We start from the raw sequence: 26,014 nt of genomic DNA on the forward strand, positions 1-26,014 counted from the left end.
GACTTTGGCCTTTTGTCATCCATCTCCACTCATGGGAACACTGACTCTGAAGGGTGCCTCTGTTGTGTTTCCTGTTGTGTCCCCAAGAGCAGGAGCCGTGCTGGGCGTACAATAGGCATACAGTGAACTCTAGGGTGAAATCCCCCAGACCGAAATCTGGCCTCAGTAAAAACATCAAACAGGAACTCCGTGGTGCCTTTTGGTGTTTGGTCAGAAGGTCCCCTTCACCTGCCAGAAGTGCCAGTTCTGTTTCTAGTGCCTGCATGGAAATTGCTGGCACCTGAGGCTGATTATGCTTGACCAAGTGCTCTGTGCGGAGATTTAATGCTCAGTGGTCGGCTAAGAATTAGTTCCATGAAAATGTTACAGCTGTAATAGGAAATGTAATCCTTGGCTTTAATAACACCTTCACATTTTGGGGGGGGTGTTTAAAATGCTGTTTACCAGTAGTCCTGGTATGAATGCTATTTAAATAAGTTTAAATTGCTGAAATTGCTCCCCCTGCCCTTTATTTAGGACTTGGCAGAATTAAAACATTAGTTAAATGTTTACTATTCTGTAGATGATCTGTGTGGCCCTTAATACTGAGTAAAAAAGATTTTTAAGCACCAAAATATTTCCTGTATCTTGTGAGCTAGAGAATCTTTGAGGGAAAAAGTTTTATTTTTGTTTATTTTAACTACTTGTGGTATACATTTTTTGTTTTATAATCTAAATGTTACCGTATAAACACTTAACAGCAAAGAAATACTAACGATATTTATCAGTGCAACCAGAAAGTGCGAACAGGTCATGGTGACCTTTCTGGGAAAGAGGGCCATAGGGATTTTCTGCTGAAGGGATTTAGAGTGCTGGCAGGCATTAGGAGATTGGAGATGATTGTCTGAATTAGATCTCTGTCTTAAGATCGCATTAGGTTTAGAGAAGCTTTGGGGGGTGTCAGTAGTAGCTGGGGCCTTTCCGTCCCTAAATGCCTCTGGTGACAGTGGAGTGCTGGGTTCAGCTCCATGTGGACTCCAGGGAATTGTAAACCTCAGGTGGTGGTCTGAGCCCACCTTGTGACCAGTACACTGTGCTTCTGGGACATGATATGGATCTTTGCCAGAGATACTGAGTTGGGTGTATTTGGTTTTCAGTGAGTGACCTTAAAATTTGTGACATGAGTAGTCAGTCTCAGTGAGGGTAATGCCAGTCTCTTAGACACCAGAAACCTTACTTGGAGGGGCACCTGGGTGGCTCAGCCAGTTAAGTGTTAGACTTTTTTTTTTTTTTTTTTTTAATATTCATTTTTGAGAGAGAGCACAAGTCAGGGGAGGGGAGAGAGACAGAGAATCCCAAGCAGACTCTGCGCTGGCAGTGGGGCTTGAACTCATGAGCCGTGAGATCCTGATCTGAGCCAAAATCAAGAGTCAGACGCTCAACTGACTGAGCCACCCGGGTGCCCCGTGTCGGATTCTTGCTCTCAGCTCTGGTCTTGATCTCTGGGTCCTGAGTTCAAGCCCTGCATTGGGCTCTGTGCTGGGTGTGAAGCCTACTTAAAAAAAACAAAAACAAACTTACGTGGAAATATCCTTCACTCTTTTTTCACTTTACATCTGTATTTAGCACCTTTTCTTTCTTTTTTTTTTTTTTAAATTAATGTTTGTTTTTGAGAGAGAGAGAGACCAAATGCAAGCAAGGGGAGGGGCAGAGAGAGGAAGACACAGAATCCGAAGCAGGCTCCAGGCTCTGAGCTGTCAGCACAGAGCCCAATGTAGGGCTTGAACTCATGAACCACAGATCATGACCTGAGCCGAAGTCAGAGATGCTTAACTGACTAAGCTACCCAGGTGTCCCAGCACTTTTTCCTTTTTTTGCTTCAGACTCAGAAAATCATATTTTAAGCTTTTTCCATTAAAATATGTGTATTTATTAGGCTCACTCTTGGAAATACATGTTAACGAAATAAGTCAAAGAAGAAAAAGTGATAGCATTATTTATAATAATAAAATTTGAGTCTGAATATCCAATGGTAGGTGGAAAATGCCCCAGTTACTCAACATCAGTTTGAGGGAACGTTACATACTATGAAAAATACTTATATAGACCATGTGGAAAAAATGAAAAATAGTTATTACAAAAGAGGGACTATAAAATGTATACTGTTTATAACTATGAATTATGCCATAGAGACCAGGAAACAAGAAGTCATTAAAAAATGGTATGTAATAGTTTTTTAATGTGGAACCTGATAGTATGCTTGTAAAGTTTATAGGGAAGACGGAAGTCCAAGAATGGCTAAGATGAACTGAGAGTTTTTTCCTATTAACTGAATTTGTAAAAGTGATACTAATTAAAATAGTGTGTTTTGGGCAAAGGAAGAGACAGACCAGTGGGACAGAACCGAGCCCAGAGCTGGATCTCATTTATTGAAATCAGAGGCACAAAAGAGTCTGCGTTGCAGAGCAGCATGGGAAGGGTGCACTAGGCAGTAATTGGTGCTGGCACAGTTGGAGTGAAAAATTGAAATTGGAAAGTTGCATTGGATTCCCACCTTATATATTTATACCCACAAAGGAATTCCAATGAATTCAGAATTAAATGTGAGAGGTAACACTTTAAAAATTTTAGAATGGGGGTGCCTGGGTGGCTCAGTTAGTTGGTTGAGAGTCTGACTTGTGCTCAGGTCATGATCTCGCAGTCCATGAGTTTGAGCCCCATGTCAGGCTCTGTGCCGACAGCTCGGAGTCTGGAGCCTGCTTAAGATTCTGTGTCTCCCTCTCTCTCTGCTCCTCCCCCACTCACGCTCTGTCTCAAAAATAAATAAATACTAAAAAAAAAAAAAAAAATTTTTTTTGGATCAATATAGGCAAAAATCATTGACCTTTAACTTCTTAATTATTTATTTTTTAATTTTGTAAAATCTTTACTTTTGGCAGAGAGAGAGAGAGAGAGAGAGCGAGCAGGGGAGGAACAGAGAGAGAGGGAGACACAGAATCCGAAGCAGGTTCCAGGCTCTGAGCTGTCAGCATAGAGCCCGATGCGGGGCTTGAACTCACCAACCGTGAGTTCATGACCTGAGCCAAAGTTGGACACTTGACTGACAGAGCCACCCAGGTGTGCCATTGACCTTTAACTTCTGACCTAAGGAAAGAGGTCTTAAGACACAAAAGCACCTATTATAAAAGAAAAGATGGGTAAATTTGACTACTTTAAAATGAACAAATTTCTTATTAAAAGATGCCGTAAAGAGAGTAAAAATAGGGGTGCCTGGCTGGCTCAGTTGAAAGAGCATGTGACTCTTGATCTTGGGGTTGTGAGCTCAGAACCCATGTTGGGGGGTACAGATTACTACAAAAAAATAAATAAACTTGGGACAAAAATCAGAGAGTGTGAAGAAAGAAAACCTACAACCTGGAAGATTTTGCCTTACAGGTAACCAACAAACAATTAGTATCTAGAAAAGATAAAGAACTATGAGTATGAAAAGGACAAACCAGTATGGTCATTTTGTGACCAAAAGACAAGAAAGGAATTTCACAGAAGGGGAAATAAGATGGCTCATAAAAATGTGAAAAGTTGCTCAACTCATTACTAACCAGGAAATTATAAATTAAAACCACAATGGAATACCATATCACAGACATTAGATTTTCATTTTTAAAGAAGAGAATAGTAGAAGCACAGACCCACCGCACATTACTGGCAGGAGCGTCTATTTAATTAGGCTCTCTGAAGGTAATTCGGTGTCGCTCTGGAGAAATTTGACCACGGATGCTAGGAGGCAGGTGCAAGAATGTTCACAGCGTTTTTAGTAGCAAAATGGGAATCCTGGCCATTGACAGAAGAGTGGATACATCAATCGTATACTCACCAGTGGACACTCCACAGCAATGGAAGTGAACACATGATAGGCTCCTCTGTCGTTGTCTGGAGGAATCTCAGAAATACTGTTGAGGAAAAAAAATGTCACTGCAAAGAAAATACGGTATGATTCCAATTAGTTGAAGTTCATAAACAGATAAAAATGAAACAGTATATTGGTGAGGGATAGATATATAGAAGATAAAACTGTAAAGAAAAGGAAGAAGATGCCTAACACATAATTCAAGTTAGTGGTTACTTTTGGGAGTTGGGGGGAGGGACACGGGGCTTCCAGGATACTACGCTTCCTCTGTTCTGAAGTTGGTTGAAAGATACACGGGTGTTTGATTTTTTTGTACTTAAGTGCCTTTTGTACTCATGTGCCTTCTAAATATGTGATGTTGCAAGAGAAAACTTTTAATGTAAGTAAAAATATCTGACATTTAATTTTTCCTTATTTTTCATTCTAACCAGTAGTAAATACACAAAGCAATAGTCTGCTTTATGTTTTTTGTTTTGGCCCAACTTGGAAATTGGGGGAATTGTGTGGTTTTGTTGTAGACAGTTAAAAAGGTGCATGCTTTTTAAAGTACAAGAACCGACTTTAGATATAAGCCTAGCGAACTCACCATTAATGGGAAAATATTTTCGGGAAGAATGGAAATCACGTGTGCATTTTTGAAACGCAAAGAGAGCAGGGACTAGGGTAATGGGGATTTAAAGAGAGTGGATATCTTGGAGGTGGATATAGAATAGGCTCATTCATGGTCATGATTTACTGCCGTTGATCCTGTTACCGCTAGTAATAGTAATCGTGGGGAGATGCCATGTACTGATTATTTATTGTGAGTACCAGCCCTTATCATCCCCTATTTATGGACAAGGAGGCCAGGAGAGCAGGGTCCCCAGAGCAGCACAGACCATACTTGGCAGAGCTGAGATCTTAACTAAGGTCTTACCTGATTGTGGCTCCGCATGATGTCATCCTGAGGGAATCAGGTGAGTTTCGCATGAAGGTGACAGGAGGAGGAGGGTCGTTTCCCTGTTATCTGAGAGCTAAATTGTACAAATAGGGGACTGAGTTTGTTCTGTGTTGCACGCTAGGAAGAGTGAAGAGAAGTTCAGGAAGACAAATTTCTGCTGTGTGAGTAAGGACGTTTTGATGATCAGGTCTTTCTTGCTTCACTTCTGGCTCGGTCCCCGCCCCCGTGGGTGGCTGTTTGCTGAATGAAGAAATGAGGCCCAGTGAGGATGTGGTGGGCGCCCCCCTCTCAGTACACCTGCCCCGGCAGGCCCCGGGTGTGCATCTGTTTGGACCACCATGGAAGTCACTGTGCTGGTTAGGAAGTTGTACTAAACACCCTAAGTCCTTTCCCACAGATGCCGCGCTTTGCCTGCCTGGCCCTCATTGCAGTTCTTAGACCAGCAGTGAGTGCGTCCCAACCGAATGGCTTTGGGGAATCGTTTGAGTTCTCCCAGAATCATCCTAAAAATGGGCAGGACTCTTTTTTTCCTGTTGTCACTAGTATCTAGCACAGGTACACGTTGAACGAATTGTGGACAGAAAGCAGTGAAAGAAGGGGCAGACCCACCAGGGGCACGATCATGTGTAGAAACTTTCTGAAATCCTTCATTAGCGGTAAGGAGGAGGTCTCTGTTGTTTGTGATTTTTATGATCGTTCATTATCCTGCAGGTTTTGAGGACCAGAAAGTTTTGGCTTTCACTAGTATATGCCTCCGGGATGCCACCTTCTGGCCTGTGATGCTGCTTTGGTAGCCACCAGGTGTTTTCCCTATAAAGTTAATTGTCATGAGTGTGACCAAGATGTACTTCATGCACCTGATAAATTACTACAGCGTAATGATACAAAGCTTCCGGTACCTCATAGCTTCGTGACAGATGCTGTACTTAATGTGCTTTCCTGTGTAGCTCACTGAATGCACACAAGCCTGTGTGTTTGTGGGTGGAAAGAGAGGCAGATCATTCCAATTGTATTTTTGAGCTAATTTTCCTTACAGACCAGAGTGAGTCTGTGTGAGTAATTCCTTTCGGTAATTTTCCTTACAGACCAGAGTGAGCTCTGAGCAGGAACATTTCCTCATCGTTCCCTTTGGACTTCTCTACAGTGAAGTGACCGCGTCCAGTTTGGTAAGAATATCCTTTTCCTCTTGGGCGTCATGTGTGTTTAGGTCGTATTAGATCATGAAACACCTAACCCCACGAGACATACAAAACCCAAGAAAGGGGACGAAGTTTATGTTTTGTGTGACTAACTCTGAGAAAAACTTTAGAACTAGTTATACACACTTTAAACTTTGGTTTAAATAATACCTAGTAAGGGTAATTTGAAATCCTCTTGACATTGAAAATTTTGATTTGCTTATTTTCAGGTTAAAATCAATTTTCAAGGAGATGTGGTAGATCGCGGGAGCACTAATCTGGGAGTAAATCAGGCCGGCTTTACATTACATTCTGCAATTTATGCTGCAAGGCCAGATGTGAAGTGCGTGGTCCATATTCACACGCCAGCAGGGGCCGCGGTGAGTGCGTTGCCCTGGTGGCAGCTTACATTTGAAAGCTGTTTAGTGAAAGGCACGCCACGTTTACTCACAGCTGCCCTCTTTTGAGGCAAGTCAATAAACCTAATTTTGTTGGAGTGAAGAAGGTTTTTTCCTAAGTTTGACTTTCTTAAAAGAATTTTTTCTTCTTCTAAGGGGTCCGTATACTATCCAGTTTTGGAAAACCTGTGTGAGCGAAAGTGTCCGTTAGACTTGACAGTTAGCAAATCATAGTGTATTGAGGGTGAGGTCAGATTTCAGTGTAAGTGAAGACTGCAGAGACACCTTGTTGGAGAAGAGGGGTGGGAGGGAGGGGCTCAGGCAGGCCGCAGGAGGAGGCTGTGGACTCAGAAAGGATCAGCTGGAGGCAGGAGACCTGAGCCCACTGATGGGCTGTGGGGAGGAGCCAGGGGAGACAGCGAGAGGTTGAGGCCTGGAAACCCGTAGATGTTCTGTCTGGAGCCAGCAAGAGCAGGGCTGGGTCGTGAGAGGAGAGGAGGAATGGCTGTTGCAAGAGGAAGGCACAGACATTGTAGGCTGTTAGGAGACTGGCCTCGGAGCCTAGAACTTTCCCAAAGCCTGCCCCTGCCCAGTCACTGAGCCCTGGCCTTTCTGGTGCCGACAGCCCAGACCTCCCAGTATGAAAATGCCCATTCCGGTTTTTGGGACGGTCATGTGACAGTGAAATACTACAACTATCTAGAATTGGCTTTTTATCAGCCATTTTATTCTTTAATGACTTTGTGGGCTTATTTGTACCACACATGGATTCAGTAATATGGAATTCTATGATGTTTTAATGTCACGCATATTGGATTGTTTTGATGCGTGTTAGACCTATCTAGTTTATTTTACTTTGAACATGTGGTTCTAGATGTGAACAGAAGAGTTTCGTTAGATCTATCCTTTTCTGAAGTTTTTTTTTTGTAAAAAGATGCATGCACTCCCAACCACATGCATTTTAAGGAACTATTTGAGGTCCCTTTGAGAATATGGTTCCAAACAGTTTACCATGTGATATGTTTTAAAACTTACCAAATCACTTCACTTGGTAAGGAAATTCTTCTTACAAGAAGGCTGTGAAAGGAATTTAATGCTGTATCGCCTTTTTTATTGTGGTGTCTTTTTAGGTGAACTTGTATGTGGCATCGTTGCACCCACATCTAGACACTATTTGAATCTTTGGAAACTGTTCTTTCATCTTGGTAGAAAACCTTCAAAATTAGCACGTTCTGAAGTCAGTTTGGGAAATTTAAGGAAACTGAAGGGCTATATGAATGCTTAAGATTTTTTCTACTTCAATAGAAATTTTACAGCATAATTATCCTAAACTTCAGAAATTTGCTTTTATGTAAATTTCTGGTTTTGGTTCACCTACGACCTGAGATGAAAAGTGTATCAGAACGTCTCTTTGCAGTGTCCCGATTCACTCAGGGGAAGCAATGGTCGTTCCTTGCGTTTAGGGCCAGGGTCATCTTACCCTGAAACCTGAGCTCGCTTGGCATTAGGAGTTTTAAGTGCACATCACTAGCAAGCCCCAGAAGTTAAAGTTCATCCTAAGTTCATAGGTTCATTTATTTCTCAGAAGGTAACAAAATAAAATCTGTCCCCCTGTTTATTTCTTTGAGGAAAGCATGTGCCATGTCATCAACGTGTGACCCTTGATTTCCCTTCATTCATGGTGACTGCGTGTTCTCTAGGTCTCTGCGATGAAATGTGGCCTCTTGCCGATCTCCCCGGAGGCACTTTCCCTTGGAGAAGTAGCTTATCATGATTATCATGGGATTCTGGTTGATGAGGAGGAAAAAGTATTAATTCAGAAAAATCTGGGGCCTAAAAGCAAGGTCAGTGGGCATCTAATGTGGTCTTTAAATTATAGAGGGAAGAAGAAAAAGTTAAAGCGTCAGTCTTCTTGCCTCATGCCTTAGGGCTTTCATGTTTCTTGCTCAGGTTCTTATTCTGCGGAACCACGGGCTCGTATCCGTCGGAGAGAGCGTTGAGGAGGCTTTCTACTACATCCACAACCTTGTGGTCGCGTGCGAGATCCAGGTGGGTGGTGGCCACTCTGTTCGGTCTGCAGCTTATCTGGGTGTTTGCCGCGTTTTCACAGAGTCTTGGTACTTGTTTTGTAGGAATGAGTCTTTGTGTAATCTCTTTGCCAAAGATGAGCTCGTGGATTTGGAAATCGACCAGAGCAAATGCCATTTCACTGGCTGAAACTTACAAATGATTACCGGGCTTTCATTTCTAGTTTTTTATTACTCAAATACGTCAGTCGCCACCATTACGGAGCACCCGGCATCGGGCGCTTCCTAGATGTTACTCCATGTTCTTTCACTTGCCCCTCACAGCACTGTTTGTGAAAGAGCACGTGCAGGGAGGCAGAGCCTTGCCCCCGGCCCGTGTCTGTGAGCGCCGCTGAGCCAGGTCTGCTCAACCCCAAGTCTGCACTCTGCATGTTACCTTGACTTACATTCAAGGCAGTACTGCAGTCCCCAGGCTCCTCATACGGTCTTCAAAGGTGCTCTGCTTCCCCATTTCTCCTCCAAGCATGAGTGCTCAGCATCTTTGTCGTGCTAAAGACGAGCTTCTGAAAATAACCTTGTGTGTGAACAGTCTGTTGCTGTCCATCCTCCATGTTTCATTCTTACACTCTGATGACTTGGTTTCTTTTGAAACGTACATTTCTGTTTCAGTGATCTCTTGTAGTCGTCTGATCCTTCTGCCCTCAGTAACGAACTCAAACTACTGTTTGCTTGTTTTGGAAAAGGTTCGGACTCTGGCCAGTGCAGGAGGGCCAGACAACTTAGTCCTCCTGGATCCTGGCAAGTACAAAGCCAAGTCCCGTTCCCCAGGGTCCCCGGCAGGGGAGGGTACCAGCTCACCTCCCAAGTGGCAGATTGGTGAGCAGGAGTTCGAAGCTCTGATGCGGATGCTCGATAATCTGGTAAGAATGTTGCTACCACCTGATGGTAAAGCTTTTGTTCTGAAAGCAGAAGCGTTCGTGTTTTTATAGCAAGTGAAATGGCGTGAAACTGTCTTCATGCAGTATCTGAGTGCCTTCACCCTCAAAAATCATGAAGAAGCACCGGGCAATATAACTTCTAAGCTAAATCACGGCAAAATACAGAAGTGAGGGTTTCTTGTCTTCTTTTGTTGTTTAAAGGTAATCACACTGGACTATGTGGGGACAAGAGCACAGAGAATGCCCTGCTCTGAAGTAGGCTCCTGGGTTGGGGTGCCTGGTGGTTCAGTCGGTTGAGTGTCTGACTCTTGATGTCAGCTCAGGTCATGATCTGCCGGTTCGTGAGTTTGAGCGCTGAGTTGGGCTCTCTGCTGACAGTGTAGAGCCCACTTAGGATTCTCTCTCTCTCTCTCTCTCTCTCTCTCTCTCTCTCTCTGTCTCTCTCTCTCTCTCTGTCAGTCCCTCCCCCACTCATGTTCTTTCTCTCTCTCAAAAATAAAAATGAAAATAACTTAAAAATAAAGGAAGTAGGCTGCTGGGTAACTTGCTCCTAGAGTAGCAGCCAGCTCGGTGCCCATCCTCCCACAAGCAAGCCATCTGGGGGTGCCTTCTACATCTGCTAGCCATGTGCTTTGTCTTTTGTTTTAATGTAAGTTCTAGCTACGTGGGGCCTGATTATTATGTTTCACAGACATTTGCTGCTGATTTACTGTGTTGGGGAGACCCCTTCCTCCAAATTGCAGGGACACGGAGCCTAGCACAACATGGAAGCTGGACATGGTGTATTAAGCATAATAAGGATGTTCTGATGTTACCAGCAGGATGTGGTCTGTGTTAGAGGGTTCAGTGAGGGATCTCATCCATTTGCAAGCATCAGGGAGAAAACTTGATGTGGATGGCACTTGGAAGTGATCTTGGAGAGTAGGTAAAATTGTGGTAGGCCGAGTTGGGAGAAGGAAGGTGTGTGCGTGACTGAAGACACTACAGTAGGTGTAGGGGGTGGGGACGTGCCTTCCAGGCACTTGTCTGGTATGAGCAGGTTCTTTAAATATTTAGGTCAAGGTGTTATAAGACGAAGGACTCTGTCTCATAGAGACGTTGGGCTCTGTGCCTGCTGCGGTGTCACGCTGTTTAGATGGAATTCGGGAGAGTCCATCCTCTTTCCACATGACCTCAGGTGGTATAGACACAAGGACCTGTCCCAGGAGTGTGGGATTGAGAAGCCTCCAGAAGGGCTGGAGTCCCCATGTGTTGCTGTGGCCATGCTGGGCACCCTAGATAGCATCTCCAGGGCCAGCGGGGTGCATTTTAGCCTAGCAGGAGAGAGTCCCGACTATCGGACCAGGTCACACAGGGGAGGGGTGGCTTCGGAAGGCGGGAAGCTTAACTTTCTTGAAGATGTTGGAACACAAAGAATTCATGGATCTGATTCAGGGGTGCTAAGTGTCCTCAGGGGCTGGCTTTGATTAGTCAGGGGGGAATGAACACAGAAGGCAGAATCTTCTATAACTTCTGAATTCATTTGCCCTGTACAGGGGGATTGCATTTACTGACCATCTACTATTGAGCCAGGAGCCGTTAACAGGACACAAGGAGTTCATGACCTACCCGGGGAGGTGGACAAACAGATCCCACATGTGGCCATGCATCTGTGATCTGGGTCCTGACAGAGCACAAGGAGAGCTGCGGAGGCAGAGACATAGGGCATGGGCCGGGACTGGTCTCGGGAAGCAGGGGGAGGAGTGAGGCGCACTAAGAACGTGGAAGAAGCAGCTGGAGTTAGGTGGCAGGGGCCAGTGGTGTCCCAGGTGTCAGTACTGGGAGGCAGATACCCCCAAGGGGCCCCACGAGGCAAGGAGCGCTGGGGCACCCTGTCTCACAACCTCTCTTCTTTCCTCCTGGCCGTTGCTCTGGTTTCACTGCTCTTTACTTGGAAGTCAGGTAACAATCAGAAGAGAGGACCAAGAATCGAGAATACCAGCCCACCACGTCTTGTGTCCTCAGTGCATTCTAGAAGGTGGAGAGAGAGAAATCAAAATCAGGCAATAACTCTTAATGTGATAGAGGAGGGAGAGAAAGGACAAAAGATGAATAAGTGAAGTGCTCATTGCAGGGCTGTTGGTATTCAGTGTCCCTGATGTGTACAGGTTGTTATTGTCATTTTGATATTAGAAGGCTGTGTAATTTGTAAGAAATAATAATTATCATTACGGTCCATGTTTTAACTTAGTATTCTTTTTTTTTAATGTTTATTTATTTATTTTTGAGAGAGAGCATGAGCAGGGAAGGGGCAGAGAACGAGAGAGAGAGAGAGAGAGAGAGAGAGAGAGAGAGAAATACCAATCAGGCTCCGTGCTGTTAGCACAGAGCCCAGTGTGGGGCTCAAACCCACAAAACCATGAGATTGTGACCTGAGCCGAAACCAAGAGTCGAATGCTTAACTGACTGAGCCATCCAGGTGCCCCTTAACTTAGCATTCTGACTAGCCATATATGTTTGCCAGTAATTGAGTAGGGTAGACAATAGTTGAAGATTCTCATACTGTAAGAACTATTTTAACGTACACAGAAGAGATGCTGATTGCTTCCCACACATGAAGATCTAATTCTAGCTCTTCAAAGAAGGAAGGAATCCATATGTGTATCGATAAGCCACACAGTAGGTGTGAGGTCCTAGTATTGCCTCTAGTTTTGGCTTGACAGCATTTAAAGGGGAAGATTAAAGAATAAAACCATACCCTCTGAGGATAAAATTTGGCAAAGTTCTGGTGGTTTATCCTTCAGTCATGGAGACTACTCAGGAATCTTGGCTCCCTCAACGAGAGGAAACTTGAGTTAACAAGAACTGTATTTTTCTGAAGATAGCCTTTTTACAGTGGAGCCATTATCTTTTATTGTTCCTCAACAAAGCATGCTCATCAATGGAAAAACTGCAGCGTAGACATTTACCGATCTTCTTGAGGATGGTGGTGGGAAAACGACCACTGAGGACTGCGTTTCAGAATTGTCACCACCCTTTTTTTAATGTAGTAAAGGGATGTTGGTATGCCAGTGGTCTCCCAAAGAAGAGAAGCATCCAGAAGGGAGAGAATTCCTGAATTGGGAGAAATGTGAATGATTCTAAAGCACCTCAGTAAGCAGGACACAGGCCGGGGCCCCTCTAATGTGACAGCCCTTATTCTCCTGTCCTTTATGGTGAAGGTGCTGTGAGTGACTCGGTCCAGACGTGAAACGGCGAGTCAGGAGCAAACTGAGCCAGGTCCTTGGCCTAGGGTCTCACAAGGTGGTGGCCGGGACTGGTTCCCATCAGAAGGCTCAGTGGGGCAGAACCCACTTCTGAGCTCCCGACAGAATTCTGTGGACAGAATTCATTTTTCTTCCCGCTGTAGGAGTCATGGGGCTCACTTCTTTAGAGCCAGCAATGGATAAAAGACTCAAGATGGGTGCCAGCCTCCTATGTAGTACATCCCGCATCACCTTTGCCAAATTCCATGGGTTAGAAGCAAGTCAGGTCCTGCCCACGCTCCAGGAGGGAGGGCATTACAGCAGGTGGGGACCATGGTGGGGGGGCGGGCACCAGAGAGTCTGTCTGCCACACCCACCAGCTGCTATGCACTGGGTTGGAGGGATGGGGAACACATCCTCCTTGCCTTGGAGAGATCGTCTGTGGGGATTGGCAGACAGGTCGGTCCAGCACGTGGGCTAAGTGCTATTGCAGTGATTACAGAGGTGTGAACTACTGGGGCCCAGGCCTTAAAGCCTAGTAAGTGGTCATGAGGCAGAATTGAAGGTTGATCTCGAAGATTGTTACATTCAAAGAAAGAACCAGGTTTCACGAGGTGTACTTGTTTGGCCTTCCCCAAAGATTATTACGGTATCTTATCTAAACTTTATCTTAAAAGGTAAGAAAAAAGAAAAGAAAAAAAAAATTAAGTACGTTGTTTAATACGATCTTTACTGTAGACAGCAGCAAGTAAGCCCATTTAAGTATTCAGTTTATTAGTATTCAGTTTAGTAACTTTTAAAAACTGGGAGCACCTCAGTGCCTCAGTTAGTTAAGTGTCTGACTCTTGATTTTGTCTCAGGTCAGATCTCATGGTTCCTGAGTTCGAGCCCCATATTGGGCTCTGCGCTGACCGTGCGGAGCCTGCTTGGGATTCTCTCTCCCTCTGCCCCTCCCCCGTTTACACACACGCACTTGTTCTCGTTCTCAAAATAAGTAAACATTAAAAAATTTTTTAGAAACTGAACACACTGTAGAACCAGTATCCAGATCAAAAAACAGTAGCACGGTGGGGGGCCTGGCTGGCTCAGTCGGTAGAGCACGTGACTCTTGATCTCAGGGTTATGAGTTCAAGCCCCCCGTTGGGCGTGGAGCCTATTGAAAACAACAGCAGCCGTGATGACAAAACAGCACCTCAGAATCCCCTGTACCCTTTCAGGTGCTTCTTTTTGTACTTTTAATAAGTGATGAGTGGAATAGTGTTCTCTCGCATGTGGTTTCTTTGACTCAGCAGCACATTTGTGAGGTTCATCCTAATGTTGCACCTGGGGATGGAGCATTTGCTCTGAATCCGGCCCCCTAGTCCGTTGCGTGGATGCTGCAGTTTGCCCATTCTGGTGTTGCTGGCTTTGTCTAATCTGCGGTCAGGATTTTGGTGAATGTTTGTGCGTCTCTGTCGGCACGTATCTGGGAGTGCGGAGTTGTCGCGTGTGTGCCTGTCCAGCTTTTGTAGGTATTTCCACGCAATTCCCCAAAGTGAAACTGTTGTGAGATCTGGCATATTGACGGTCTTTCATTCTCTTTGGACCCTAGGGTTACAGAACTGGCTACCCTTACCGATACCCTGCTCTGAGAGAGAAATCTAAAAAGTACAGCGATGTGGAGGTTCCTGCGAGTGTCACAGGGTACTCCTTTGCTAGTGACGGGGATCCGGGCACTGGCTCCCCTCTCAGACACAGTTTTCAGAAGCAGCAGCGAGAGAAGACAAGATGGCTGAACTCTGGCCGGGGTGACGATGCTTCTGAGGAAGGGCAGAACGGAAGCAGTCCCAAGTCGAAGACTAAGGTGTGGACGAACATTACACACGATCACGTGAAACCCTTGCTGCAGTCTCTCTCGTCCGGTGTCTGCGTGCCAAGCTGTATTACCAACTGCTTGGTCTGTGCCTACCTTACTGTTCATAGTTAGATGATGTAGAGCAAGTTGGGTAGCTGGGGCTTCGGAGGCTTTGGGAATCTAGCCTTTCTGACCTGGATTTCGAGCAAACCTTCCTCCTTAACCTTCTTTAGCCCAAACCAGACCTGCCGTATGCATTAGCTATAATTCAAGTAATACTGTCTGCTTGAAACTGCTTAAGATACGCAGCACTTCTTCAGTAACCCCCACATCACCTAACTCTGTGCGTAGCGAAAATACTAAGTAACTTACACATATTAATCTAAAAGTTGGAGCTGACATTTAATTCAAATTATGTTCAAGGAATCCTAATGCTTCATGCACGGAAAGGTAGTTCAGTCGTAACCTGTTATTTCAGTGTTGTCATCGCCAGACTGCAGTCTGTTCTTTAAAGGCTTCAGTGTTTTCTTAAGCAGTTTTCCCTGGTGTCTCACGGGCATTTTCCCAGCTGACCTCGTCCTTTCTTGTTGGTCTCGTTCCCTGCTTGCTGTCCCAAAGCCTCCGAATGCTCTAAGCCAGCTACCTTCTGCATGGACTGTTGCATGTGAGTAGACGGCCGTAGTGGTGAGTCCTGTGGCTCCTGCTGGGTGTGGCATGACCCAAGTGCGGCGCAGGCCATCTGCAGGCACCAGCGACAGACCCTGCGAGGCGCGCTTTGTTTCCGTAATCACAGACACGGCCCTCAAAGACACTTGGCTGTCTTGGTGCTCACGTCCTGTGAAGACCGGTCTTCACTGTCCGGTAACCCAGCCTCTGACAGTTCGGCGGCTCCTGTGCCACACAGAGGGGGCCCCTGGAGCGGCCGGGGCAGGCACGCAGGTGACCCGTGAGGTCGGATGGCCTGACACGGTGTGCCCCGAGCAAGCATGCGGGGCCTCCTGTTCCCGTAATAACAGTGTTCTTACTTTATAGATTTATTCCAAAGAAGGCAGTTCTGTCTTCCCCAGGTGGTTCTGGTGCGCGAGCCTCTGTGCTCCTGAGCAGACTCGTCACGTGGAGCCCGTCTCTCCTCTCTCCTTCTGCCTCCTCTTCCTCTCCCTCTTTTCTTCTCCCCAGTTTCAGCTGTTTTGTTTTTATTTATTTTACTTGTTAAAGGGCGTGGGCCTAAAAACCACCTTCCTGCTGAGGATATACGTACATAGTGCTGAGTTGCCGTGATGAAGTTTTTCTAAGCACATGTGTAGCCTCAGCTTTGAGCTTTATTTGCTATTGTCTTGAAACAATATGAAATCACTTTGCGTGTTTTAGTCAGTGTGCACATTGAAGGGGAGACCTTGTTCAGCACTTAAATTTGTTTCCTACTGCTCCGGAGTATTGGGCATGCCATGCAGTGTTCCCAGGTTGGTATGTTAACTTACAGTAACTGTTCTCAAGTTTCAAACGTGTTCACGCTTCCAAGGTTATTGCTTTAATGTTTTGACTAAAACTTATTTTTAATAAAAAGCTGGAGTTATTTTTATCTGAGAAGATAACTGTCAGTGAGTACCTCACAGCTCATGCCCATCCCACACTTCCCTCCGCAGCAGCTAATAAGCATTCGCCAGTCTGTTGCTTTCTTTAAAGTCTTACGGTTTATGGCCATCTTACTGCCTCCTGAAAATACTCTCAAAGGCGTAACATTGCTGGCCTTGTTTTAATGTTCAGTGCCCACCCATGCCTCAGAATTAGAATTTGATTGAAAATCTCGTGTGTGATTGGAGATCCAAAAATAAAGACAAAATGTGAAAGGCGCGGTGTGCTGATGCTATGCACTGATATCTAAAACAGCCTTCTGATAAAAACTCATGAAGCGCTTCAAGTTTGTTTGGGATATTTTTGTAACACTCTGAAGTATTAAGTTATATAAAATATTCGACATCACCAAACCCTCCCACCAGGCGGCTACTGTATATCCGTTCATGCAGCAATTTTCTTGGGTTGAAAAGCTATGCCAACAGCACGTTCTAATGCTGTACTTTATTTTCATGCAAAACTTTGGTGATGCCCACTCTTGCCTCCCAGTCCGGTCTTTCCCTTTACCTGGGTGGCAACATCACATCGCTTTTCATGACCCTGCCATCTCATGCTTCCAGCGGCTTTGGCATTGATGACTCTCAGGGCGGTGAACCAATGTGCTCTGAGGGGTCCCCCCATGGCTAGTCCGCGGGAGTTACAGAGCGTAGCTCTGTCGTCAGCCTCTGCCGGGCCTTCTGGATGGCGTGTGCCGGTCAGTCACGACTCTGGCTTCCACCGTTACTGGTTTCTGTTTGCACACGCCCTGCCCCGATCCCACCGCTGCAGTGACAGGAGGTGTGGTCATTGGTTCATTCTCTGTGATGTTCATGCATGACCAGGTGTGAGACACGTGGGACAGATTGGATGCTGTGGCATCACGTAACCGTTGTCCCAGTTCTGACTTTTCAACTGTTCTTGATGTTTACAGTGGACTAAAGAGGATGGACATAGAACCTCCACCTCCGCTGTCCCTAACCTGTTTGTTCCATTGAACACTAACCCCAAAGAGGTCCAGGAGATGAGGAACAAGGTACGTACTGGCTGACGTCAGCCCGTGGCAGGAACTTGTGTGCAGGCGGAGGTGGTGGCGGGTGGGACGGGAGGTGGCACGTGCTCGCCCCTCGCGGAGGGCTCCCACCGCTGCAGTCGAGGCCCTCTCCTTCCACCGCTTGTGCGCCTGTGCTAACAAGCGTGGTGTGTGAGCAGCAGACAGCCTGGGGCCCCGGTTCCTGAACAGATGCTTGCTCACATAGTGGGCAGAATCGGAAGCGACAGCCTGTTTCTGGCAAGAGCAGCCTTTGCCCCCGCGTTTCAGCGCTCATTCGCTGAGCTTTGAATGTTCGATGTGTCAGGTGGAACATGAGATCCACCAGTGTTCACAGCGCCACCGTGAGAGGGGCTCGTAGGGAATGTTTCTCCTGGAGGAGTGAGTACGGTTAGAGATCGGTGCTTGCCAGAGCCATCCAGGAGGTGCAGAGAGTGCATCCCCTTGGACTTGTGAACCTCTAAACAGGCCGGACTAGCACCGCCAGACAGGCACTGTGGCCATGTGGGGCCCTGAGGGGCAGGGCAGGGCAGGGCAGGGGTGTGGCTTGCGCGTGGCTCTGGGGCCCCAGTGCACATGCAGGGTGACTCAAGTCGTGGCGAGTCTTCTCCGTCCTGTTGATGTGTGTTTCTCCTTCTTGTGTCCTCAGATCCGAGAGCAGAACTTGCAGGACATTAAGACGGCTGGCCCCCAGTCCCAGGTTTTGTGTGGTGTAGTGATGGACAGGAGCCTTGTCCAGGTGAGAGCCCAGAGTGTCTGATAGTAGTGGGTGGTGGCTCTAATGACCGGCCACTCCAAAATTATTCTTGAGTTGGCAGAGAACGGTGCTATGAGGTAAGTGTTCTAGGCAAGAGCTACCCCTGTGAAAGATCCTCATGATGAGAAACAGCCCCCCACTTTTCCTAAAGTTGGAGACGTAGCACAAGCATGCCCACGGGCCGTGTCCTCCCCAGCCCTGCTCCATGCAATGCATGCCTGCGTGAGGGTGGCACTCACGCCACCTGCCGTGGGACCTGGATTTGCCCTGGTTTGGCAGCGTACGGTGGAAGATGCTAGAAGAGGGTGGGTGGGTTTAACGGACGTTTCTGTTCTCGTGTGTATTGCTCTCTGCAATAAAGTGCTGCTTGGGGAAAAGTGGTTACAGAGGGCACCGGTAAATGTCTGCATTTACATGCCTTTCTGTAAGAGCACTGTACTTCGTGGCACATTGAAGATAATCGTGTAAGTAGTTATCTCTGAAAATTAAGTTGCCACCTGCTGCTTTAAACGCGACCCTGCAGGGTAGGTGTTTGTGCTCTGAGTTGGGGCAGCCGTGGTCCTGGTCTCGTGGTCTGTGTCTGCACGTGCACCGCCATCACTGCTGCACGGCCGTGGACGGCTGTCTCTGCTGCATGCTCTCAGCCAGCTCCATCCTGTGCTCTCAGTTGCTGTTTCGAAGCCGGGCCTGGCGGGCTCTGATGACTCAGTTTACTGTTGCAGGACGCACCCCTCTCTGACTGTACGGAAACAATCGAAGGGCTCGAGCTTACAGAGCAGACCTTTAGTCCTGCTAGATCTCTGTCTTGTAGAAAGGTACTCACCGCCCTGTCCTTGACCGCCTCTCGGCACGCGCTGCCCTTCCACCTGCCCCGTCCCCACCTGTCTGCTCTTGCCGGGCACCGTCTCAGTTACCCCTGCCTCTGCGATGGACCGAGGTTCCGTTCTGCCTGTTCTGTTCTTTAATTAGAGTGTCTGGTACGAGGTTATTTTTATAATCCTCGGCATCCACGAGGCATCCACGAGGTTGGGGAGAAAGGGCCCCTCTTCACGATGCGTGGTGCATTTCTGAGGGTCTGCACGTGACTTTGGTTAGCGCATGCTTTTGGGTTTTGTTTGCCTTTTATGAGATGTCGATGGCAGAAGGCTCATACGGGCCGCCTGTGGGCAGCGGTGGCTCCCTGTGCAACCTTCTACCTTTGCTTGCTCTGCTGTGACCGCACGCGTAGTGAATGTGGCCATTGGAGGTTGTAGAATTGAAAGACAGCATTTCGGAGGAACGGAAAGTAAAACTGGACAGTTTCTATTGTTGATGAGATATAGTTAGTTTTTCTCCTAAAAAAAAAAAAAATCCTGGATAATTCTTTAAAAAGTGTTTCACGGGGAAAAAAGACATGGAAATTTGAAGCCAGGAGTAGTAAGCTGTGTACACGCACACGTTGATGTGGATGGCAGGTGGGAAGTCTGTGTGATGTAACCTGCCCCGTTGGAAGGAGCCCCGTGAGGGCCCTGCAGGTGTGCTGGTGTGCACAGCTCGGTGCTGACAGCAGAAAGCGGCTGCCTGCACGGTGTTGAGTCGTAGTGATGTTCACCCTGTGTTCAAAGGAGATTTTTAGGGTGTGTCTCTTCAATTCCTACGCCTCCAGTGAGATGCCATATCTTTGTAGTGATGTCCCAGTTGCCAGAGATTCGTACCAGGGGTTCTGTATCCTGCGTGCAACCCTCACCAATGACGAGGTTTTGCATACTTAGGGATTAATTCAGTAGGTCCGTTTCTCCTTATCCTTTGAATGTACTTTGAGCTGCCGTTCTTGGAGGGACTTCTCAGAGCAGGGGAGAAAGATGGCCTTTTTCTGCATGTCTCAGTACTTTGGGCTTTAAGCCGTTGTGGTCTTGCTAGCTCATAATTTTCTTTTCTCCGGTGCGTGAAGGTGTGCTGAGTCCGTGAGCCCGGGGTGCTTACCGTGCGGGGTCTCCACTGGGGCTGCCACCCTGTAGTCCTTGGGCAGAGCTCATTGACGCTGTCCTTGCTCTACAGTCTCTCTGGCACTGGGTCACACGTAGTGGTTTCTGCTTGACCTTGTTCGGGCTCTCCGGAAGGTGGGCTGGTTGGCTGTGTTTCAAGTGGGCTTTTTTGGCCAGTTCCTCACCCAGCCCCGATTTTTGTTTCCGCTCCGGCATGTCAGACTCGGGTGTGTGTCACCATCACCTGTGAGTGCTTCATCACGCATAGATGTGGCCCCCCACCCCCGCCTGCCAGGAAGTCAGAGTCGCTGGGAATGGGATTCCTGGCCATTCTGGTGCCCCACCCCCTAGTCTGGGCAGCGCACTCCGGGAGCGCCGCATCCAGGTGGGGTCAGCAGGGGAAACCGCACCCAGCCCAGCCTAGAGGGTGCTCCCGCGCCTGGATTCTTGTTCCAGCTTGCATTTTCTCCAACACCCTCCTGCTGCTCACATTTGCACCCTTGGTCTTTTTCTCATTTTTACGTGGAGAATACGACTCCATCCATGACCTTGACTGAAGCTGTTCCCACATCTTTTGTGCGAATCTCAAAACGCAGACTGCATTGCTCCCTCTACAAGGTGGCCCTGCTCTCAAGGTGGCAAGTTGAGTTTTTCTTTGACAAAGTGGAAAAAGAACTTGGTTACGTGTCCTAGTAACGTCCTCTTCCCAATGAGGCAAATCTGTAGATACCTGCTTTCCATTTGAGAATCTGAGGAACATGTGTCTGGGGCTTAGGAAGTAGGGGCTCTGGGGAAGCCCTTCCCTTTGCTTCCACCCCTCCCTCCCTGGTGAGGGCCGTTCACTCAGGCCCTGTCGTCCTCTGCCTGAAGGAGGAGCGGCAGCTTGTCAGCCGCACCCTGATGTTCTGGTTCCAGAAGGAATACTGAGCCCAGCCGAAGGCTCTCTTAACTCCACGTTGCACGCGCCAACACGGAAGCTGTGGTAACTGGCCGCCTTCTGGAGGTCATTGCAAGTGAACTGAGCTGTTAGACGTTAGCGCGAACAAGTTCATGCCGACAGCTTGCCGGGGGCAGGCCGGGACCGTGCTGCCGGATTTGTGCTCTGTGCACCTGTGTGTCCTTGGGCAGAGTCCCTCTCACTTGGTGCCGTGTGGGGGAAATGGGAGGCGCCTGGGCCCACCTTGCAGTCTTACCTGGCGAACTTGGTGTTGAGCGCCCAGAAGCGCGTGGCCCGGCACTAAGAATGTAAGTTCAAATCTGAGTGGGTTTTATGGCTGAAAAGCCTGATGCTTGGAGAGGTCGGGTCACTAGCCACGTTCGTAGTCCACACCGGGCGCCTCAGCCAAGCGCAGAAGCAGTTACTCGGCGGCATCGGTTTTGCTTAGAGCCGCGTTCTGTGGCTGGAAGTGAGGGGAGCAGCGAGAGCCTCTGCGTGAAGAGCAGCCACTTCACATCCTGGCTTCTCAGCCCAGGCTGCTGCCCCGCAGGGGACCCGTTTTCCCTCTGCATCCCGAGCCTTGTTTCCGTCCCCCCAGATAACGCAGTTCCTCTGTCCTCCATTCCGGTCAGAGCCCAGGTCTTGGGGGCTCGGCAGCCGCTTGGCGCTTGGCTGAGGAATTTGGAGGAAGGAGGCTCCCTGCCAGCAGAGGTGGGAACCAAGGTGCCTTGAGGGTCCGGGGTCTCCGTGCGGGAAGGGCCTCGCTTGCCACAGGTGCCTCTGTGGCCGTTGATTCTCGATATTTTACTCATTCCTTGTTCTGAACTGTTGAGTTAAATGGATTTAAACGTTTCTCTCAAACCTCGCATCGCCCGGTCGCTTTGTTGCCAGTGCTAGCAGGGTGCGCGTGCAGCAGGTCAAGTGCCCCAGCTTGCAGGACCCCCCCACCCAGCACTTCCTGCTGTCAGCCCAGCAGCTCCTCCCAAGGGTGGCACAACTGAAGCCGATGCACAGGAACAGGCTCTACCGAGAAGAGGGATTCGGTTCCCTGTCTGGAGACAGGGCAGCTTCTGAGTGAAAAGCCGGTTGACTTTGGGTCCGCCTTGGTCAGAAAGTGGGCTCCCCTTGACCATCCAGCTTGTCTTGACTCTTCAGGCTCTCTAAGCAGAGGTGACCAATTGCAGCAGGCCCTTCCCTTCTCTTCCCTGGGTCTGCGTCCCAGAGCAATCTTGGGGTGCTCTGGATGCTCTGCACCCAGCCTGCTGGACAGTCACCCCTCCATCCGGGTTTCCCAGGCTTTGCCAGGGTAGCAGGTGGCCCAGGTGGCCCCAGTCTGGCTCTGTCCCTCGTGCACATTGGTCGGCACGGCCTGTGTCTGGTGTTTGCCTCTCACTGAGGAGAGTGTTGGCAAACCAGCCTGGCCTCAGAATTTTGGCTTCTCCTTTCCTAGGTGGTTTTTGGAAGCTCCTGATAAGTAACGCGCACGTGTGTGAGCTCTGGCTGACTTTCTCAGTGAATGAACCCAGGGCATTTGGGGGCCCGCCAGGCTGAGCAGTGGAGTGCGGAGCTGTGCTGGGGCAGGCGAGGGTGGGCTGTACGTCACACGCCCAGGGCTGCCCTCCTGGCTCTCTCCCTCCGAGGCTTGCCTTCCCCCTACCCCCTGCCCTGCCCTGCCCTGCCCTGGGTCTGTCTCTTCCCTGCAGACTGGGTGTGACCTGTGAGCTGCTTTCTTTCTGTTTTCTTCTCTTTTCTACATGTTCCTAGTTCTCCAAATTCCTCAGACAAATACTGATATTTTGGGACTTTAAAACAATTTCTTGGGATCCGTTTTCGGGAGCTGGTTGTAAGCTAAATACATAGTCAAAAGGACAGAACTTACCTGTGAACTTAGTAGGTCAGTCTCCGAGCACACCTTCCCTGACCATCGGAACCCTTGACGTTTTCTGCTGTCGTGAGGGGGGGCAGTTGACTTCAAAAGTCCCCTCTTCTGTCCTGCCTGTCACTGTGGAGACGGCATTCTCCTGGAGGTGCCCGCTCTGTGCTGTCCGTCTGCACCTCATTGCTTTTGCTTCTGAAACCTGAAGGACTCTCCTGTGGTTTTTTTTCCTCCTGGTACATTTGTTTTGTGGCATTTAAATTGTGTTTCTCTGTCTCCTACCACTGGAGGCCGCAGCCCGGCCTCTGCCTCAGGGCCCAGGGCGATTCCTAGGCCCCATCTCAGGGATGCGTGCGTGTGCGTGTGCGTGTGCGTGTGCGTGTGCGTGGGTGTGTGCGTGTGCACTCTTGGAAACCCGCCCGCCCCGCCCCGCCCCGCCTGCAGCCTTGCCCGGGATGGGGGAGAGTCCCCTCTGGCAGGGCTCCCACCGACGGGGCGTCCCTCTTTGTCTGCAGGGGGAGCTGGTGACGGCTTCCAAGGCCATCATTGAGAAGGAGTACCAGCCCCACGTCATTGTGAGCACCGCGGGTCCCAACCCCTTCAGCACGCTCACCGACCGGGAGCTGGAAGAGTACCGTAGGGAGGTGCAGCGGAAGCAGAAGGGCCCTGGAGGTGAGCATGCGTGTGCGCGAGTCCTGGGCGAGTCCTGGGCATGCTGGCGCAGGCCGCACGGGCTGTCCCCGAAGCAAGAGAAAGCGCTGTGCCCGCTCCTCTGTGCCAGGTGTTAACGGTGGGCGATAGGGTCAGTGACTCGCATGAAAGAGCAGCCTTGGGTCTGGTTAGTTCAGAACGTCACTGAGCGCATGTTTCCTAGTCCCGAAGGAATTAGACCATGAGACACACTTGTGAGTGTGCACGGTGCCTGTGCAAGAGACCATGTTGGAGAGCTGAACTTCCCTCCTGCACGAACCTGGAGGGTCTTCCTACACAGGTGTGCTGGCAGGCCCACGGCCCAGCGTGCGGCCTGCTCTGGGTCCCAGACCCAGTGGGGAGTGTGGCTCTTTGCTGGCGTGGCCCTTTGTTTCTCTTGGTAACTCGCTGACGCAGGAGGTCATATTTTATGTTTTTGTAAAATACAATGGGACTGTTTGCAGCAAATGAAAATAAATGGTTCTAAGAACCAGAACCTCACGGAGCAGGTTGTTTTCAACTTTAGGTTTTGAAAAGTAGATCCAAGAATTTTGAGAATGCCAGAGGTGAGCCTCCCCCTGCCTCTACCAGGAAGGCTCCAGTGGGTCTGCATCACTTTCCCCGGGCAGCCTTGGTTGAGACCAGCAGACCCTGGGCACAGATGTCCCCCCGCCCTCCCCGCCCAGGAGGTTCATGCTGCCGTCCTCAGGGCCTTAAGTTCTAATCCTGGTCTTTGTAGGGACCACACTTCCTCCTTGGCTCACCCCCTAGGAATCTGCCTTTAGGAATGGAAGTCCCACAAGTGTTCCATGGCCCTGGGTCTGTGGGGGATTGACCGGGAACTACTCCTGAGTCTCTGAGTACTGCTCCCGAGTCTCTGATTTGCCCCGATTTAGGTTTTTCTGGTCTTGTTTTAGACTAAATAATACATTACATAGCTGCTATTGGAATTTGGGTCATGCAAAAAACTGTCGTTTTCCGTCTGTGTCACTTTGTTAGGTGTGCGTTGAAATTAAGACTTAGTGCATATCGAATCAGACTGAGCCCAGTCTTCCCGTCACACCGAGCTGGTGTGCTGGGAGCACACAGAGCTCTGTGTCTCTGATCGTCTCCCTTGCATGTACGCACAGCTCCGCCGAGAGCTCTCTGTGCTGTCACCGTAAGTCCCTGCCTCAGATTAGAGCCCTGGGGATGGTGCGTGGGCCGGCCCCAATTCCAGAGCACACACATGCGTCTGACCCTGGGCCCCTCCAGTGTCGGGGGGCCCGGATTACAAGATGTTGTTTTTTTCCCCTTACATTTATTTATGATTGAGAGACAGAGAGAGAGACAGAGCATGAGCAGGGGAGGGACAGAGAGAGGGAGACACAGAATACGAAGCAGGCTCCAGGCTCTGAGCTGTCAGCACCGAGCCTGACGTGGGGCTTGAACTCACAAACCGCAAGATCATGACCTGAGGGAGCCTAAGTTGGACGCTCAATCAACTGAGCCACCCAGGCACCCCTCAAGATGTTTTTTTGAGTCAAACCACGAGACATACAGGAGTTTTCCCCATACACGAGGCTCCATGACGAGGGACGTTCCAGCAGTTGAGTGGACAGGACAGCTGTGTCCGTGCTCTGTGACCACAGAGCTGTCAGCAGTGGGAGTGCCAGTGGGGGCGTACTGCCAGGAGACCCCTGCCCGGCACTGCTGCTGGCCCTTGGCATGGGGGTGGGGGACAGGTGTTGGGTGCCATAGGTCAGCACTTCTTTTTTTTTTTTTTTTTTTAATGTTTATTTATTTTTGAGACAGAGAGAGACAGAGCATGAATGGGGGAGGGTCAGAGAGAGGGAGACACAGAATCCGAAACAGGCTCCAGGCTCTGAGCTGTCAGCACAGAGCCCGACGCGGGGCTCGAACTCACGGACCGTGAGATCATGACCTGAGCCGAAGTCGGCCGCTTAACCGACTGAGCCACCCAGGCGCCCCTAGGTCAGCACTTCTGGCAGGAGGAAAGAAAGCCTCAGGGCTCTGGCACCTTCTTCTGGTTGAGGGAACTTGTAGGAGATGCGAAGGCCTTTGTTTATAGAAATCGGGCTTCAGGAAGGTGGGTTGGCATCTCTTTGAGATCAAAGGCCCTAATGATTGTAGCTGCTTGTTCAAAATATGGGACCTAGTGATGCTAAGCATTAATATAAAAAGTGTAAGTGAGATAAGGAGATTTAGGGAATTAAGATAATATTAGTATGTATTTTTCCCTAAATGAGAAGTAGGCTTGAAATTTCCTAGATCCTCGTTCGGTCCTAGTACCTGTAATTTTTCCTCTGGTCCTTATCAGTGATTTTATTTCAGAAAATAAAAATACGCTTTATTAGCTGCCAGGTTTAAATTATTGGTAGAAAATGTTCTACATAGAAAATGAAAACCCACGTAATTCTCATGTTCCATCCCTTGAGGAGGTGAGCAGGGTGAGGGTGCTTGGGACCCTGGGCTGTCAGCTCAGCAGTGGGGAGGCTGGACGGTGAGGACGTGGGGAGGGGCTCCTCCCTGGAGGACAGATGAGGACAGGCCTGGGGCCTCCAGTCGGTGTGCCACAGGGTCAGCTCTGGCGGATTCTCTCTGGCCTAAGAGTAGAAATTAATTTTGTTTCCAAAGTTGTTGAATCTTTCTGAAATTCAGATGCACAGTCATAGTGAGCTTTCTTTATCCTGGAGAGGTGAAGAC

General features: G+C 48.7%; 1 protein-coding gene across 7 annotated transcripts in view; it reads left to right on the forward strand.

Annotated features, from left to right (window-relative positions):
- ADD1 (adducin 1) overlaps window positions 1-26,014 on the forward strand; it is an 87,191-nt gene that overhangs the window by 56,615 nt on the left and 4,562 nt on the right. For 4 of the 7 annotated variants that reach the window (XM_049630199.1, XM_049630200.1, XM_049630196.1 and 1 more), the window contains exons 5-13: window positions 5,912-5,992; window positions 6,235-6,384; window positions 8,103-8,246; window positions 8,353-8,451; window positions 9,173-9,349; window positions 14,183-14,527; window positions 16,968-17,069; window positions 17,734-17,823; window positions 23,134-23,290. In XM_049630199.1, the coding sequence (XP_049486156.1) occupies window positions 5,912-5,992; window positions 6,235-6,384; window positions 8,103-8,246; window positions 8,353-8,451; window positions 9,173-9,349; window positions 14,183-14,527; window positions 16,968-17,069; window positions 17,734-17,823; window positions 23,134-23,290 (1,345 nt within the window). Of the gene's footprint in view, window positions 1-5,911; window positions 5,993-6,234; window positions 6,385-8,102; window positions 8,247-8,352; window positions 8,452-9,172; window positions 9,350-14,182; window positions 14,528-16,967; window positions 17,070-17,733; window positions 17,824-18,563; window positions 18,657-23,133; window positions 23,291-26,014 lie in introns of all 7 variants that reach the window. The other 3 variants (XM_049630201.1, XM_049630198.1, XM_049630202.1) reach the window with 2 other exon arrangements.

This window comes from Panthera uncia, chromosome B1 (genome assembly GCF_023721935.1).
Source record: "Panthera uncia isolate 11264 chromosome B1, Puncia_PCG_1.0, whole genome shotgun sequence".
Classification (NCBI taxonomy): domain Eukaryota; kingdom Metazoa; phylum Chordata; class Mammalia; order Carnivora; family Felidae; genus Panthera; species Panthera uncia.